Genomic DNA, 19,828 nt, shown 5'->3' on the forward strand with positions numbered 1-19,828 from the left:
CTCCAGTTGGGACTACAGGCGCACACCAACTACACACTGCTTTTGAAATTATGACATTGAAATCTCTCATCCACAGCTCCATCTCCCCCAGTCTGTCAGGTCATCTTTTCACTCTCGGGTCATGTACAACATTCGCACCCCACAGTGACTTAGTGCACACTTTTCACAGTGATCTTATTAATCTTTACAACAACCTCATGTGGTCTATTCCATTATTCTCCACACTTTACTCACAAGGAAAGTAAAGCCCAGAGAGGTTAAATACCTTGTTCAAGAACACATGACCAGTAGGTAGGGAAGCTGGACCTTGAACCCAGGTAGCACAGCTCTGTCTACAATTCTCAACAGTGGGAACTTGCTAGCACTGGGTAGACTCTTCAGATCCTCTGCAAGACTGAACTGACTGAACCCAGTGACACCTCATAGCAGTTACCCTGGCATAATGACTTCTATCTTGTTTTGTAGCTAGAAAAAACAGGAAAATAAAGGAAGTCTTTGTGAGAGCCAAACTTTAACTCCTCTTCCATCTCTGCTTCTAGTCTTCTGTTCTCCCTCCTACCCACCCTCTTGTTTTTGTCCCTGGACACATTCTGCTCTCTAACCAAAATTCCCAGTGTTCCAGCTGGCATAACACGTGCAACTAGCAAGCAAGGCAAGGCAACTCTTTTCTTTCCAAAAATATCTTTGGAAATGCTGTGTCAGTCTGTGATGGGACCAGGACTGGAAAGGAAAGGAGAATGAGTGGAACATTGCAACAAAATCATCAAAATGTTGCCATCTGCTGCTTTTGTATTGAGAGATTGATTCTGAGATTGGAAACCTCAGGTAATTATAACAGGGTTTCAGCACCTGGTAGACAATCTTCCCTAGGGATTTTCAATGGACGTTTGTCCCATGTCAATATAAATCAAGTTCCAGATAGTAATTTCCACTTGCACTAAGTCTCTTTCAGATGAGGAAGCCAAAGAAGGCATCCCCGCAGGGCACTGTGATATAGGCTGGAGTATTCTTCATGTGACAGAGAACACTAGGACAAGAGACAAAGGAATATCTTGAAAAAGTGTCTCTGAGGCTGTGCTGTGACTTGGGACCTGGGGTTTGCTATCCTTACTTTCATTTTGCCTTTGAGGGTAGCTGTTTATTAAAACAAGCTTTCCATTGAACAGGTGAATAAAAAATAACAAATCTCTCCCCCATCTTTGGAACAAGAATTTCCCTAACTCTCTCCCTATTGCTTGTGGAAGAATTCTGGAGGTATGCAGTATCAAGAGGGAGCCCTTGAAATAAGCCAACCAGTGCTGCCTCTCTGCCAGGTGGGGAGCTCTTAACTTCTGTACTGTGCTGATACTTAGAAGACACACAGTTTTTGAAGACTTAGGAGAAAAGGAAAAAAGACTATAAAATATCCCAATCATTTTAAATAGCAATTACATTTTGGTGGGGGTACTGGGGATTGAACTCAGGGGTACTTGGCTACTGAACTACATCCCCAGACATATTTTGTATTTCTTTCTTTCTTTTTTTTTCTTTTTTTTTTTTTTTTTGAGACAGGGTGTCACTGAGTTGCTTCGTGCCTTACTTTTGCTGAGGCTGGCTTTGAACTCTTGATCCTCCTGCCTCAGCCTCCTGAGATGCTGGGATTACAGGTTTGTAATCACATCTGGTTGTGATTACATTTTGAAATGAGGATATTCTGGGTATATTGGGTTAAAGTATATTATTTAAAATTAATTTCACCTGTTTCTTTTTTACTTTTTAAAAAATGTGGCTCACAAGACAATTTTAAAACACTCATGGCTTTCAATGGTGGCTTGCTTTATATTTCTGTGGAACAGAGCATCGCTAAAGCGATGCTTTCCATCATGAATCCACAGTCCCTGACAAACGTTCTCACACCCTCCTGTGGAGAGCCTGTCCTTCAGCATTCAGCTCTACTATCCCTTATGGAGGGACTCCCCAACTTCTCACCTGTTCCCTGCTCTTCCAGGCAAGCCCACCACCACTCCTCCAGCTGATCTCTAAACTCCTGCTCAACATTCCTGGTGTCCTTGACATTCTGCTCCCATTCCAGTCCTTGCACTGGACTGTGAATTCCAGGACCTAAGGACTGGATTGGTCTTTTCCACTTTCATAACCCTGCCACACAGCATGAGTTTAGTACTTACTAAAGAGGAACTTTGATATATTTACTGGTTTGAAAGAACGAATTCAGCTTCCTTTGTGCGTGGCTATTTCTCTTTCATATCTCCACCATCGTTTCAAAAGGTTTATGGCTTGGTATGATCAAGACGGAAGACATTAAGAGGAAATGCTAAAGGTTAATGTGGCTTTAACCCATAGTCATACCTTTTCAGCCACCATCCATATACATTGAAGATAACTTTCTTTTTAAAGGATACATGCTATCTTAACTGAAAGAAAAGTGTGCTGGAATTGAAAGTGTGCAGGGATTGAAAGGTTTCACCAAAGCAAAGGAAATCAAGAGGAACCGCCCAGGAGGAGCCAGGGGGACTGGAGGGAGGGCTTGCTGAGCCTGTGAAGGGCTCTCACGGGACACTGGGCTGCTTGGGACCTAGCACCATCTCCTACCTGCTACTGCATCTGTTGTTTTAACAGTGCCCAGGTATTTTCATTTCATTTCATACATTAGATTGTACTTTTTGGCTTTAACCTAGAAAATACCTTTTCTCTTAAAAATAGCTGATTCAAAAAAGTACAGGATAGTTTTAAAGAAATGGAGCTTTCAGGAAAAACCAAGGTATGAGGAAATGAGTAACGGTGTGGAAACCATAACAACAAAGCAAAGGTCCCTTCACCCTCAACACACCCACATACTCACACATGCCCACCCTCACACACGGGCATGCTCACATTCACACACTCGCACCACACTCGTCCACCCTACCCACAAATACACACCTTCCAACACTCACATGCACGCTGCCATCCTCACTTAGTCACATGCACAAGTCTCACACCCTTACACACACATGTTCACACACACACACACACACACACACACAGTGACACCCTCACCCTCACATGGATTTGTATTGCACAAACTCATCCCGCTCACGTACAAAACTCACATGCATTCACACGTATGCAACACATACACCCATCCATGCACATCCCCCAAGGGGCTGCATCCCCTCAGCATGAAGTGTTCTCCTCTAATGTAAACATCCTACAAAAGTGAAAGGTCATCTCACATGTCCCCTGACGTGAGGAACGTGCTCCTTGTCACAGGCTTGTGGGGTTTTACTTGGGGCTTCCATTGTGCTTCTCTCTGACATTGTGGGGTGGCCCCTGTGTTTGGTTTCCCAGTGTTGCTCAAAGAAGGAAAACCCCAGCACACTATGTCTTTGCTCAGCGAGGGATGACGGGCCCACCACAAAGCGTCTAACCTAGCTGTAACATTTTTTTTTTTTCTGGGCTGACATCAGATGACTTCCTTGTGCCTCAGCATCACCTCCTTGAATCCCCAGGCCTATCTGAGTGTGGCATGAGGAACCCCCAGTAGGAAAGTGGGGGCAGGCTGGGTTCACAAAGAAGGACAGTGATTTATGTCTCCTGCAACAGGGCCATGTTACCCCAAGGCCTCTCATTGGAGAACCCTCTTGAAATCTCAGCTTCCACATTTATAAAAATGAGTGTGTGTGTGTTGGGGGGGGGGGGGGAGGATGGCATCCCTGTGGCTCTAGAGGTCTGTGGTCCAAAGCAAGACTGCTCATCCCAGTTTCTCTAGGCATTGTTTTCATCCCTCCCTCCACAACAGAGTGGCCTGTTGGGGGCCACTGGACAAGCCCAGGATTTGACAGAAAAGGACTTAATCCTATAATGGCCCTGCAAAAGCTAGGACTGGATCCAACTTTTTGATGACTATGTCTGGTGTCAATCACAGACACTTCTAGTGTTGACCTTTCAGTTTCTAACATAGGCCAGATTCAGTCCGGGTCACCCTTCTCAGGCCCACATTCTGGTTACATAAAAGAAAGAATTTTATGATGGTAAGAGGTGCCTGTGTGTGTGTTGGGGGGCGGACAGCAGCGACTTCTGTCTGTCCTGGCAGAAGTAGAAGCGATATTTACAACAAGAGGAAGGGTAGACTCAAAGGGCATTGAAGACTCTTTGAGTTCCAAGGTCTCTCTAGAAACTAGTGAGGATGAGGACAAGGCCAAAATGAATAACTCAGAAGCATTTGCATGTGCACATTTGCTGAGCTGGTCTTGTGGTTAACAGGCATTTACTTTGACTTGCCTCTGGTTTGGCTTTCAGACCACCATGGTGATGCCTGGTCTGTAGTCTCTGGCACCCCAAGAAGCACACAGGCATGCTGTAGTAACACCTGGTTTTATCCTGGAGCCCCTCCCTGCTCTATGGTTTCTAACCATTTGTGTCCCCTCATTGATTGACCCCACACTAGTCTTGTTGGCTTTACAGATTCCATTACCATTACTCTCTTTCTGCTGAGAGGAACCCTTGAGTAGAGAGACACGAAATAGGATTCACAAAGTCTCTTTCAGATCACTGTTGAGGACATTTTTTTTTTTTGGAGGAGAAATTTAGGTGTTAACCAGTTCCTTCCTTGTGAAAATGAAAACCAACAGCCAACAAATTGAGCTATTTTCTACTGCAAATTGTGGCTTCTCTGCATGCCCTGCTTTGAGAATTTTCTTCCTATTAAAAAGCAGATTTATTTTAAAATAAATGTTGAGCTGCAGAGTTAGTTTTAAAGGGAAGAGCTTGATCATGAGTCACTAGGCTATTTTTAGAACACCAGACTGAGAAGGAGAAGGAGAGAGGGTGGGGGAGAGGGAGGGAGGGAAAGGGCAAGCTCATTTCTTAAAATTGAAGAAGACTCCAACTCTCAAACCCAATGGAGAACATCATATTCATCATTGTGACTCTTCTGGTTTCCTGCTCATGGGGTTCATAATTCCAAAACTGTTTGTTTGCCCTTGACTGGAAGACGTGTAGCGAGAGGAGTATACTCACTAGGAGACCTTTTCTTTTGAGCATGCCTAGCAGTAGCTCAATTCACATAGCATTTTCTTTCAACAAAGAAAATACCATGAAGTAGCCAAGGAGGTCCCAGCCCTGTAGTTAGTGGGTGACACTGGGCAAGAACTTCCTCTTCCTGAGGCTTGGTTTTCTTATCTGCTAGGTGGATGTTAGCACCTCACAGGGTTTTGTGAGGACTGAATGGACCTGCAATGGTGGCTTCCGGCACTTGGTGAAACTCTCATTCTACCGTAAGGGCTTACTGTGTTCTGGAAGGTGGCTCAATCTATCCCTGTTTTACGTCCATTGAGGAAGTGCTACTTTCTATTCCTATTTGTGTTATTTTCTACTACTACACATACTCTGGAGGTAGGGCAGCTTTCTTTACACCCTCTCTCTTTCAATGACTATAGAAAACACATTCCTAAATATCCACACCACAGCTTTCTCTATTTACCAAATCTTGAGTAAAGTCACCATGGTCACTGCTGGACACCCTTATTTAAAGGAGGGGGACAGAGGTAACAGTGGTCCACTTTATACTTAAACCTAGCCCTTGCTGCTCTGCCACTGTGACTCATTTTTCAAATGGACCTGTTTCTTCCTCTTCCTCTCTCCCTGCTCCTCCCTAATCTCAGGGGAAACAGGATTACCTTTCTTCCTCATCCTAGGCAGAGTTATCTGTCCATGAGTACAACACCCACCATAGGAACGAAGTAATCCAGACTTGGTGGATGGTATCAGATCTCAGAGATGACTGTCTCCCAATTAACAACAGAGAACATAGGAAATTTAGAAGCCCCCTGTTCCTGCTGGATAGAATCATAGCCTTCTTTTCCCTTTTTCTCCAAACTTTGACCTCATTATTGGATTGGCATCAGGGACAAGGAACGAGCTTTGGTAATAAGAGTTAAAAGAGACAGCGTAGTTGGGGTGAGAGGGTGGAAATGCCAGGAATGGAAGGAGCTTGATCCACTGGAAAGTGGGATGAGGAAAGGCTCAGGTGGCTGGAGGGAGGGCCTGGGCTGGAGTCCCCCTCCTCATCTGGCAGGTAAGAGCACTGCAGCAGGGACCAGAGCCAAGTCTGAGAAAGTGAGCTCCTACACAGGCTTTGAAGCCTCATATCAAAGCCACGACAGAAAAAAAAAAAAGGTATTTTTCTGCCTTGAAAACATAGAATCACTCAAATATATAATCTCCTTGAGTTTAAATTTGAAACTGAAAACTTACCTTCCAGAAAAGAGAAATTTGTTGTCTATCGAAGTCCACGGCCTGTTTCATGTACCAGACATCTAAGGTCCCAGTAGGTTCTGATTTGAAAGGGGGGAAAAATGAATTTTCATAAATATTTGCACAATAAAAAAACCTTTAAAAGTCAAGGATTATAGAATAATGTCAATGTCTTTGTAAAACAGTATCTTCCTTTTCTTTCATTGAACAACAAACAAGTATTTCTTTGGTCAAAAAGTCAGAAAAAAGGAGGTTACTTCAAAAACAATTTTTTTTTAAAGATGAGGGGGAAATTCATTTCTAAGTTTCCCATAATATGTATTAATACATGTTTCACTGGTACATAAGAGTTTAATTTAAAAAACTCAAAGAAAGTATGTGTAGTGATTTTTTTATTGGAATATAGAAATAGGTCTCAATAGAAAAATAAAGACATAAGGAAAAAGCATTTTTAGATATTGTAAAAACACAAATGCAAATGACAAGCCTTATATTTATCTCCAATCCTGACTTATGCTGAAAAACCAGCCTCTACTTCAGAGCAAAGCTGTCTAAGGAAGGGGGCGTGACCCTTGTCCTTGGAAAGAGGACCTACTTGGAAAGAGGAACCTTGTCCTAGGCACATACCCACCCTGCTAATTGTTTATCTACAAATAACAGGAGAGATCTGCTGCTCCAGGTGTCCCTGACTCAGTCAGACTAGGTGGGGACCCATAGCAACCCCCTAGAAACTACCAATCAGCATGAGACCAGGAAAATACCTGGGATGCCAGGTGACCCTCCCAGTAGTTTATGGTGGTTGATAATGTGTTGGGAAACCATGTAGTTCAGCAGGTACTCCCCTCATGACTTAAATCAATCAGTTCAAAGGAATCCCCCTTTTGTACTAACCAATCACCCTTACCCAACTTGTTCCCACCAGTCAATGTACTAATCATGTTTTAGAGTTGTTTTATGATTTTCCTGCAGTGTGTGATGATTTGCTAAGAGATGCTATAGTGTATGTGAAGTCCCTGCCTTCCCCAAAGAGTGTATAAAACTGCTGCAAACCCTGGGCTCGGGGACTCTCAGTGTCACCAGTTGCTGTGGGTGCGGAGGACCGAGCTAGCTCGCAATAAACACCTCTTTGCTGCTTACATTGATCTTGGTCTCTGGTGGTCTTTTGGGAGTCCCAAATTCGAGCTTAACAATGCTGTAGTTTAGTTATTTGGTTTTTGATCATTAGACAATGATCTACTTGAAAGGAAGGACTATCTCATTTATCTTAAAATTCCCAGTACCCAGTAAAGTGTTTAGGATGTAACAGTCGCCCAGTAATTGTTAAATGATAAATAAACATGAACAAATTAGGCAATATTATGGAACTGGTAGAAGAAATAACCATCTATCCATAGGACAATGGTCAAATATGGTCTAATTTCATTTGAGAAAGTCAAGCATACTGGAAAAAAGTGAACAATCAATTTGTGTGGGGGATTGATAGGTGAAGTAGTTTTATTTCCTCTACTATCATGTTACTAGATTTGCTTTGATTTGATTTACAGCCAGGAGTGGAATCAACAGAAACAATGCCTGAAAATAGGCTTTGGTTGTGCCAACCCAATTTCCTTTTATTTATTTATTTTTTTGGTACTGGGGATGCTTAACCACTGAGCCACATTCCTACTCCTTTGTATATTTAGAGACAATGTCTTACTGAGTTGCTTAGCTAAATTGCTGATCACAAGTTTCAAACTTGTGATCCTTCTGCTTCAGCCTCCCAAGCCACTGGAATTACAAGCGTGTGCCACTTTGCCAACTTCTTTAACAGTGAAACTTAGGGTGTATTTGATGTGAGGCTCCTTTGGGATTCCTTCTGTAGTAGAAAGCTCCATTTAACCAGGTGGAAATTTCTAGAAATTTAAGTTCTACTCTGGATAACAGAAGATAAGCAGTCAAGGAGAGAAGAAGAGCGAAAGGGAAAGGGAGCCTATTTACATATCCATCTCACATCCTTCCTCTAACAATGGTCCACTTTATGCTTTGAACATAGCCCCTGCAACTTATTTTTAAAATAGACCTGTTTCTTTCTCTTCCTCTCTCCCTACTCCTCCCTAATCTCAGGGGAAACAGGATTACCTTTCTTCCTCATCCTAGGCAGAGTTATCTGTCCTTGAGTACAACACCCACCATAGGAACGTGGTAACCTAGACTTTGGGAATGGCACTAGAAGATCTCAGAAATGACTATCTCCCAAATTAGCAAGTGAATTACAAATCCAACAGAGAACAGGTGGAATGTAGCCTTTGAATCACCTCTTTAAAAGTCCCTGTTCCTGCTGATGGCAGAATCATAGCCTTTGGAACAGGAGTCTCCTGTGTTCCTCCTTTTCTAACAAAGCAATAAGCCTTCTTTTTCCTTTTTCTCAAAACCGTATCCTCATTATTGGGTTGGCATAGGGTACAAGGACTGAGCTTTCAGTAACATCCCTACACCCCACGATGCAGGTTGGTGTCGTGGTTCAAGTGTGAGCTCCAGAGCCAGGCCACCTACAGCTCTTAAATAAGCACTAACTGTGTCCTTCAACCAGTTTTCCCATGTGGAGTGAGGAAGATAATTCTGTACCTCACATGGGGCTGTCTTGAGAATCTAAATGGAGAGAGCTGGCACATGGTAAGCTCTCAGCAGATTCAGCTTTCACCATTTTCTTTATTTGAAAACTGAAGTGCTTAAATCTTAAGAAATTTGTTCCAGACCCCAGAACCAATAATCAGAGAAGGGAGGCTTTGAACACAAGACCGCTGATCCCACAGTAGTTCACAGCCTTGGCTCTGTATCACGCAGTGGCCTGGCTCCGAGAAAGTTTACGATTTCTCTAGAATCCTCCCACCCCCTTCAGGAGGGCCTGTTTTTTGGATATTCTTTTGTCACTTCCTTTTTCTGATTCTCTCATCCTCTTCACTTTTTGTGTTTTCTAAACACCCACCTCTGCTCTTTGCTAAAGACTTTTGGTCCCTCCATCTTCCCATCAGTGATAATATTTACCCCTGTGGTGAGGACTGAGAGGTAAGAAAAGCTTCCACTAACCATTCTGAAAACACTCTCAATTCCTCAGGATTATGAAGAGCGTCCCAGAAATCAAACCTGGGCCCTCTATCTCCTAGTCTAGATGACAAAAGGAAAACATTATAGGCCACTGAAGAAAGGGAACCTGACCTCCTTAGAGCCAGCTAATGCTCGGGCAGTTCATGCCCACATCTCATCTGATCCTCACACAGCGCAGGGGGTGGGAACAAGCACACTGCTGTTCAGCTGAGGACAAGGAAGCTGAGGACAGATGGTTTACAAAAGGCTTAGAAGCTGGGCATGGTGATACACACCTGTAATCCCAGCAGCCTGGGAGGCTGAGACAGGAGGATTGCAAGTTCAAAGCCAGCCTCAGCAACTTAGTGAGGCCCTGTCTCAATGTTTCAAAATAAAACATAAAACTGACTAGGGATTTGGCTCAGTGATTAAGTGTTTCAAAAAGAAAAAAAAAATTATCTGGTAAATGGCAAAGAGGAGAGTTGAGCCTCCAGCTCTGGCTTCTCCAAAGGTCCCACTTCCCATGACAGTCCACTATACTGTGCAAAGATATGAACATTCTGCAAACTCGACAGTCTAGACTTTGACTATGTAATTAGGATTAAGTGTGCTCAGCATCAAATCAGTTGACTTGCTCATAGCAGTAAATGCCTTCATTTCATTACATACTGGTAACAAATTTAAAAGAAATGTTCATTGCCTCATTAAAGATCCCCAATGTAATAGATTATTACAGAGCAAAGAATCAAATTCTAGAATGACACTCTATTCCCAGAATAAATTGCAGTGAAACTGAAATTTTAAAGGCACCCACCTGTGGTGTATGCCTCCACAGGAGAGAAATCATTAGTTGAATCTCTCTGAGTTTCAAAGTGTAAAATTTCATGATCAGGAGTGTCAAATCTCTGCTGCTTAAGGCAACATAAGGGCTAATAGTGAGAAGAATCCTTTGACATTCAACTGTCACAAAATCACTTAAAGTTCTAACCTCAGTGTTATCTAACAAAAGACAGAAAAAACTATTACAGACAAGCGAGAAAAAGAAAGTCAAAGGCCAAGGCCAATCAAGTGAATTCAACACAAATGGGTAAAAATGACTAAAAATACAAATATGAGAAATGGAAGTCAGCCTTTCTGAGATGAAACTACCTTCTGTGTAAAGGGGAAAGCAGGAGGACTGAACGAGGAGAAAGCTATCTAAGTGAAAAGAGAGGGGCTCCTATATTAATCAGGAGACCAGCCCAAATGGGTAATGACCTTGAGAGTTCATTCTGCAATGCTGAGATTCTAGGATTCTAAGAATCCGTTTAGGTGGTAAACAAATCAGAGCCAAGCCGCATGCTGCTTTTGAGATTAGCATCCATATCTGAAGTTGAGGCCAGTGCAGGGAGCCTGGACACAGGAAACTGAATCACAGGGAGTACAGAAGTCGCTCTGCAGGAATTTCCCAGCCAGGGAAAGTGGAGAGATCAAGAACAATGCGAATGCAGAGGGAACAAAGGGTTTTTGTCTCATCCTGGTTCAAATCATGCTCAGGGCAGGCAACCCAGAGGTAAGCCGTTTATCTTCTTGGTTCCTTGATGTCCACTTTTTGGGATGTGATGACATTCATCTAACATCTAGTTTCTAATACTCAATTCAATCAGGTCTTCCAGTTACTTGAGTAGACAAGGGTTTAGAAGTAGATCCACACCGTCAGACATTGTCACCTGCTGAGCTGCCTGTGAAGTCTCTCTTGCCTGATGACTTAGCACTGGTTCACTCTCACCCTTTCTACCTCTTTCCTGTCATTATTCTTGGTGGCTCATTGTGTACATGAGGGCTGTTCCCAAGGGCTGGTATTGTCAGTACCCCCACCTGCCCACTTGTAATCATCTATTTCTCTCAACTCATGACTGCCTCTGGCTTCACTGAGTGAAGGAAAACAATCAGAGAGGAATTCCCTCATCTCCTCCATCATGAGAATTTTCAAACTGCCACTAGGGAAGCTAAGGCACAAGAATTGCAAGTTCGAGGCTAGCCTGGGCAAGTTAGTGAGACTCTGCCTCAAAAAATAAATAAATAAACAAACAAATAAATAAATGAAAAGGGCTGGGATGTAACTCAGTGATAGAGCAGTACATTCTGGGTTCATTTCCCAGTACAAAAAAAAAAAAAAAAAAAAAAGAAAAAGAAAAAGAGAAAACACAACTTCCCCATCAGCAACCCAACATTCCCACTGTTACAAGGTTGGAGCATTTTACTTCCGTCCCCATCCAAATCCTTAACCAGAGCTCTGAATCCCCTCCTCTTGTTTCAATCAAGGACCTCTCTCCTACATCTATTCCCCACTTCCCTGTATCATTCATTCTCCCTGTCTGCTGGGCCCTTATTTTTCCCTTGCAAGTGCACTGCATTATCTTGGACCCTAAAAACAAAACCAGAATTTCTTTTTTTCTTTTTTAAATTTATTTTAGTTGTAGATGGACACAACACCTTTATTTTATTTTTATGTGGTGCTGAGAATCGAACCCAGTGCCTCACATATGCAAGGTGAGCACTCTACCACTGAGCAACAACCCCATCCCAAAACCCAGAATTACTTGATACCCAATGCCACCTCACATCTCTTCCCTTTCATAGAACTTTCTGAAAAGAACTGCGAATTGTTGCTTCCTTCATTCCCTTACTTCACATTTGCTCTCACCCCATAATAGCTGAGATTCCTCCGCCATGCTATGGGCACAGCTCCTGGCTGGCCATGTTGCCAAATCTCACAGTCATGTCTTGTTATTTCATGGGGCTTAGCAGCAGCATTGGATATATTTGAGTATTTCCTCCATCTTTTTCCCCCTTCTTCAAGAAACACAACCTTTTAACATCCAGATTACAAGTCCAGGGAGTGTTTTCTTTTCTTTTCTTTTCCCTCTCTCCCTTCCTCCCCCCCCACTCTTTCTTTCTTTCAGATTTATCATGCAAAGACTTTATTTGGAGACGCTATTGTACGTGAGAAGATGGTGAGGAAATCAAGTGTCCTAGTTCACCCACATCATTTCTTCCATACTACAATCAATGAGGGCTTTGTGCTAGAGCACTGAAGGAGAAAAGTGAATTGCAGATTACATATAGTATATAAATTCATCAAGCTCATAAACAAGTGAAGGGCATATTTGTGGGAGCTATATGTGAGGAGGGCAAACACACAACCTGGGATAGAGGTGCCATGTGCAAAAGAGACTTTCATGACGAGGAAGGTGATGGTTTACTGAGGTGGGAAAGACTGAAGCAGAAGCACTTCAGAAACATCTCACTTTGGAGGAAAAACGTAAGTCTTTATTGAGGCTACTTGTGGTTTGGGATATCACTGACATTTAAGTGAAGAGATGAAGAAATAGGTGGTTGGAACATGAGACTGAAGAGAATCAAGTATTTCATGGAGGAAATAGCTCCCTTTCCCTACTGCAATGAGCCTGTCGGATTTATGTTCTAGATGGAGTGCCTAAACCAGTTTTGGCTACTATGACAAAAATGCTACAAACTGACTGGCTTAAACAACAAATATCTATTTCTCACCGTTCTGGAGGGAGGAAGTCCAAGATCACAGTTCTATGAGCTCTGGTGTCTGGTGAGAGCCCTCTTCCTGCTGTATCCTCATATGGCAAACAGAGAGAGTGTGAGCTGTTGTTTCCTTTTCTTATAAGGGCACTGTACCATTTATGAGGGCGCCACCCTCAAGATCTAACTACTTCCCAAGGGTCCCACATTCTAATACCATTACAACAGGGGTTAGGTCTTCCACATATGAAGTTTTGTGGGGATATAAATATTTAGTTCATAGTAGGGAGGAAAACCACCAGATTCCCTTTGGATTTTGCATTTTATCTTGGTGTTACCTCCCTTGGGAATCTTTCCCTGGCCTTCCAAGATAAACTGTAATTGCTTCAGCCTAAAATTGTGACTGGTTGCCATTATGTCCTAGTACCTGGCATAGTTCCTGAGACATACATATTCTATTGACCATGCAGAAAAGCATATATTCTCTCCAGTGGTTTCTGTTTAGAGGGATTCGTAAACAAACATTGCTTTCTATTGGGGTGGTCACCATCTGGTCAAAAAGCTGAGCAAAAGTGTTCACTCTTCCAGGATAGGTGCTCATCTGAGAGGAGACTCAAAGAACTGAAGAAAAGGGAGTAGGGATGTTTGCCTCCAGCAAAAATTTTTGCACGTTAGTCCCTTCAGAAAGGCCAAGAACCATTCATTCTTGTGCCCTTCAAGCATTAGGCAAAGAGACAAGTAGGATGCCAACCAGTTTGGTTATAGTTAGTTTAGGGGTTGACATACTTATGGTCCATGAGCTAAATAAAGCCAACCTGATATCCATTTTTGTATAATAGCAAACTAATAATGTTTTTACACTTTTAAATGGTTGAAAAATACCAAAAGAGGAATCTCTTATATATATATTTTTAGTTGTAGATAACTTTATTTATTTTTCTCTGTGGTGCTGAGGATTGAACCCAGTGCCTCACACATGCCAGGCAAGTGCTCTATCACTAAGCCACACCACCAACCCAAAAGGGATCATTTTTAGTGACAAAATTATGTAATATTTCAAATGCCAGTGTCCACAAATAAAGTTTTATTGGAACCCAGCTGGGTCTCTTTGTTGACAGTGTCAATAATGGCTTGCACACTACAGCAGCAAAGTTTAGTAGTTGTGACAGAGGCTATATGGCCCATGAAACTGAAAATATTTACTATCTAGATCTGCTTTGTTAATTGTCCTTAACAGAGTTGATTAGTGCCAAACATGTAAATAAGACTTTAAAAAATGGAGAATGAACAGAAAGAAACATACTGGCAAGATGTTCTAAAGAACATCTTATTCATCATTGTGGAGACTTCTACTGGGTGTTCTGAATGATGAGGGATCACCTTCCCCAGCACCTAGCATATTCTCATGTTTGTCTGAACACCTCAAAGCCCAGATTCCAGAATGTTCTCCCTTGGAAGGGAAATACAGTTGTTCACTTCCCAGTATCAGGTCTGTCTTTGATGGGTATTGATTTGGGAATTGTTCTCTTAAACACAGGAAAGTGGTTTCTTTATTTCTACCCTTTACTTAGTGGTCATTTCTCCTGGAAGGCCATTAGACCTTGAATGCTTAATAACAAAAGAAAGGTCCATATGGAGTGAAGAACTCCCTCACCCTGCTGAAATGAAGTAAGGAGCTGCTCTGGTCACCAAGAGACAGTAGGTTCCTCTCCATTTGGGGAATTCAAGGTTGCAATCATTCACAGTTTTTGAGAGTACCTAAAAAAAGCTTACTAGTAATTTTTTTTAATGCCAAGTTATATATGAGTACACATTTAAAGGGTTAAAAGGAAGAAGTGTTAAAAAAAATTCACACCTTTTAGGTTTACATCAGTTGGTGTTTCATAAAGAAACCGATACAGAAACTGTGGTAAGGGCCGAAAACCACGCGGCTTGGGGCAAGAACAGAGACCCTACGACAACCCCCAGAAAGATTGAACACAGAAAAGGGAGATTCAGATGTGGAAAGGAAGCCGAGGAGCTTGGTGAGCCTGTGTCTCAGAGCTCGGTTTCTCTATGAACGCCTGCAGTGACTTTGATAAGGGGCCACCTGGGTTCAGCTCGCTGCCACTGGCAGCCTCACCACTGTGACCAGGTGCTGCTCCTGGACATGATAATGGTTTATGACTTAGGATATAAGAGTTATACCATCCTGCCTTGAAGTTTTAATTGAAGAGATAAATGCTTTCAGAAAATAAGAATAGAAAAATCTTTTCATAACTCTCCGATCAAGACCAACACCACAAGATTTCTTTTCAGAAAATGAGAGGTAATTAATTATCATTTGTTGGATGAATTAATTTAAAAATATCTTTAAACAGAGAAATGTACTTAGTATAAGAAGAAAAGAAGACTAAGATTATTCCACAAATTATATATTAGGTATAGTATTCTGTTAATAGGTCCCCTGTCAGACCTTGAATGCCATTGGAGCACCATCACTAAGTGTCATCAGTTACCAAAAAGCCATCAGGGGCTCGAAGAAAACTAGTGCAACATGATCACAAGTCTATTGTACATGTACACATATCCACAAACAAGCATTTAGGTTTTCTCACGTTAATATCATGAAAGAGCCGAGCACAGTGGCTCACGCCCATCATCCCAGCGGCTCAGGAGGCTGAGACAGGAGGATGGAGAGTTCAAAGCCAGCCTCAGCAAAAGAGAGGTGCTAAGCAACTCAGTGGGACCCTGTCTCTAAATACAATATAAAGGCTGGGGATGTGGCTTGGTGGTTGAGTGCCCCTGAGTTCAATCCCCGATATCACACCCCACCCCCAAAATCATGAAAGCTCCAGATAATAAGCAATGGACTATATACCAATAATTTTCCTTTGAGCCAAATTTACATAAATTAGGAAAAATTCTATACTATATCATTAATTGAATGATGCTTTTTCTTTTTTTTTTTTTTTTCCTCACTGGAAATTGAGCCCAGGGGTGTTTTACCATTGATGAACATCCCCAACCCTTTTTATTTTTTATTCTGAGACAGGGTGGCATTAAGTTGCTGAGGCTTGGCCTTTAATCCTCCTGCTTCAGCTTCCCAAGTCACTGGGATTACAGGCATGTGCCACTGTGCCAGGTAATTGAGTACTTTCAAAAACTAATAATTAGATGATAATTTCTTGTATCTTCAAAGATTTGTAATATTATTAAAATTTTTTTTTAAGTTGTAGGTGGACACAATACCTTTATTTTATTTATTTATTTTTATGTGGTGCTGAGGATCGAACTCAATGCATCACAGGTGCGAGGCAAGCACTCTACCACTGAGCCACAACCCCAGCCCCCAAACTTGTAATATTGACACAAAGTTTATGTAGGCAATTTTTTCTTCAAAAAGATGTTTGCTTACACTTCAAAAAAATTGCTTCTCCAATAATCACCCAAAAGAAAAGTCTAATAGATCGAAAAATACATTTGCTGTGTTTTTCCCAGCTGTGGGTGGTGTGGTGGTGCTTATCTGAGCACTAAAGATCAAAGGCTTGAAAAAGTGCTGCACTGTATATTTGGAGGAGGAAGAATTGCTAGATATTACATTTTATTTTAGAATATTATGTCTTCTGAGCCTACCTTCTTTCAAGCTTTTAGTATGGCTCATAGGGGTCATTTCAATTTTCAGAGGATCAAAAAGATAAAATGTATCAAGGTTAACTATAAAGGAATGAGGTTAATTACTGGGTACAGCTTTGTGGAATAACAGAGTTACTAAAATAGGAGGAGAAATAGATATAAGTCTAACCCAACATTACGGAGTCACAGACTTGTAGCCTATAGGACCAGTGGCAAACAGGACTTGCCTAATGTTAAAAATTTCCTAGCAATATAAACATCGCTCTCTCTGGACACTTAAGCTAATATCAAAATTTACTTTTTAAAAAATATTTTTTAGTTGTTGGTAGATCTTTATTTTTATTTATTTATATATGCTGAGAATCGAACCCACTGCCTTACACATATCAGGTAAGTGTGCACCACTGAGCCCCAGCACAGCCCCAAAATTGACCTGTTAGTTAATGCAATCATATTTTCTGATTCAGTACAAGTGCCTCAGAGATTCTACTCCAAGGGAATCATCACGCCTCCTCTTCCCATGTTTTCCTCCTCTCCCTCCTTTTCCCTCGAACACATACCTTCTCCCTCAGGTGTGTGCGCTGTCTGTGATTGGCTCCAATCACTCCAGCTTCCTTTAAAAAGATGTAGCTTGGAGGAAATCTGAAATTCATATTCTGTAAGTGGTTTCAGATCCAGCAAGTCATGTCTTCCTCTGGCATTTGTGACATTAACCTTGAATTGAACAAGATTTTGCAAATTGAGAAATAATATTTATATATTATGTTAATACTTGTCTACAATCTGTGATAATCTAATCAGGGTAATAAGCATGTACATCCTTTCAAACATTAATCATTTTTAGGTGTTGGGAATTCAGCAATCTTCTTTTTGAGTCATGTGAAATATAGATTTTTTTTTTTTTTAAGCAATAGTCATCCTACTGGGTTAGAGAAGAATCAGAAGAAATGATGCCCTTATTGAACTCCCCTTGCCCCTGGCCCTCCCCAGTGTCTAGTGACAGAGACCACATATTCTTACTCATTTTTGGAAACTAGTAAGTTAATCTTGCTGAAGAACAGAATTTTGCAATGGTGGGACAAACAACAAATAAGTTTGTGTGTGTGTGTGTGTGTTATGGTTTAGATATTAGATGTCTTCCAAAAGTTCATGTGTAAGACAATGAAGGAAGGTTTAGAGGAGAAATGATTATAAGAGCCTTAATCAAATTAACTGAGTGGTAATTGAATGCAGGTAAGGTGTGGTTGGAAGTGGTCTCTGGGGGTGTGGCCTTGGGGTATAAATTTTCTATCTGGAGAATAGTCACTCTCCTTGCTTTCTGATCATCATGTGAGCTGCTTCTCTCTGCCACACTCTTCAGCCATGTTGTTCTGCCTCACCTTGAGCTCCGAGGAATGGATTCTGCTGTCTGTGGCTTGAGACCTGTGAAACTGTGAGCCCCCAAATAAGCTTTTCCTCCTCTACAAATGGGCTGATCAGGTCTTTTACTTGCAGTGGTGAAAAAGCTGACTAAAACACAGGGATTGAGCCCAAGTGTGCTTAACAACTCTGAACCACATCCCCAGCCCTTTTTGTGTTTTATTTTGAGAGAGGGTCTTGCTAAGTAGCTTATGGCCTCACTAAATTGCTGAGTCTGGCTTTGAATTTACAATCCTTCTGCCTCAGTCCCCCGAGTATCTGGGATTACAGGTGTGTGACACTGTACCTGGCAAAATTTTTTAAAGTGATGGTTAATACTAAATTACATAAAGAATTTTAACATAAAAAAGAAGCCAGTCCAGATGACCCTTTTTATGACTGCATGACTGAACATACATGACCTGAATCTTGAATAATAGTTTCCCATTTAAAAAACAAAAATGAAATCTCCGGGAACTAAGAACTTATCTATTCACATTCCCAGGAAGATCCTGAAGTTAGCTAGAAAATGACTAACAATTCAAAACTTTCATTTTCAAAAAGCCCTGTAGAAGTTTCTACACTAGAGATCATTTTTTATTTGGGTAAAATTGTTATATGATAAAATGTTTTAACACAGACACAGAACTGGCTTCAAAAATTTTTTTAATTATTTTATATCTTTTGGGTATCAGCTATATGTGAAACTGATCCACTGTTAGTATTATAAATCATTATCTTTTGCAAACATTCTGGAAGAAACCATAATTCTATCCTTTTTATTGCAAAAAATGTAATGCCTAATATTATATCAAATTGTAGGCCTTCTCTTCATACTAGTTAGTTTCACATAAGCCACTGTGGACATTGCCTAGTTATTCCTCTTTCTAATATCTTTTTTAAAAATGTTAAAAAGTAATATGGATTAGGGAATGAAAGAACAAAGAGAAATAAATTCTTCACTAAAAGTAAATTGCAGAAAATTAACATTGGTTTATAAATTCCTGTGGCTTAAAAAAATTCATAACCATGACCCAGATGTTTGTTCATAGAGATGCACATGACTTTCTGATAGATCACAGGTGTGTACTCTCAGGCTAAATATTCTTTTTTTTTTTTTTCCTTTGTGATTCTGGGGATTGAACCCGGGGCCTCTCATATGCTAAGGAAGTATTTTACCACTGAATCATACGTCACCCCCTAAATATTCTTAAACTCCATATTTTGCTGATATGATAAGACAGAGGTTTGTTCAGGGATACTAAGAACACTGTAATGTTTTCTCCCTTCCCCTTGAAGATCATTACCATATTCCAGGACTTGCTGTTAATGGGCCGATATCTGAGACGACTGAGTAGCACCCACCCCTCATCTCTCCATCGAAGGGTACATCTGCTCCCCAAAGCATTTGAACATTTGATTCTGATGTCCCATGGAGGAAGAGGCCTCACTAATAACCAGAACAAACAAAAAAGTGTGATTCAAGCTCCATGATCAGAAATTGCCTTATGTACTGACGCAAACTATAAAAAAATAAAGTTGATTTCTCCGAATTTAAACTTCATTTTTGGCAAGTAGTGCATGTATCAACTCCACTTAATCCAATGATTAAAGGAAAACCAATGTTCCAAACCTGAAAGATTCCTTGACTAAGAAGACAGGCGTAGCTAGTGGTGGTTACTTAAGGAGGAAAAATGCTGGTAGAAAAATTTATAGCAATGAGATGGAGGGAGAGAGGAAAGAACAGGGAGAGAGAGTAGCTTAGAATGGTCTTGAAGCCCAGTACAGTGGTGCACGCCTGTACTCCCAGTGACTTGGAAGACTGAAGCAGGAGAATCTCAAGTTCAAGGTCAGCCTTGGCAAATTAGTCAAGCTCTGTCTTAAACAAACAAAAGAGATGAATGATTTGTGTAAAGTGATGGGAAGTGGGATGGGGAGAAGTATGAAGGAAAGTTCATGGTCAATGTCTGTGATCAGACTCATG

The 19,828-nt window shown here is 41.2% G+C and overlaps 1 protein-coding gene across 1 annotated transcript in view; it reads right to left on the minus strand.

The window, feature by feature from the left end:
* Positions 1-19,828, minus strand: part of IL12RB2 (interleukin 12 receptor subunit beta 2) — an 86,907-nt gene that overhangs the window by 42,412 nt on the left and 24,667 nt on the right. Inside the window, 3 exon segments of the mRNA XM_081308351.1 lie at positions 6,235-6,314; positions 17,007-17,160; positions 19,152-19,294. Of these exon segments, the coding sequence (XP_081164477.1) occupies positions 6,235-6,314; positions 17,007-17,160; positions 19,152-19,294 (377 nt within the window).

The sequence above is a fragment of the Spermophilus citellus genome (genome assembly GCF_964194105.1).
Source record: "Spermophilus citellus genome assembly, chromosome: 9".
Lineage (NCBI taxonomy): Eukaryota > Metazoa > Chordata > Mammalia > Rodentia > Sciuridae > Spermophilus > Spermophilus citellus.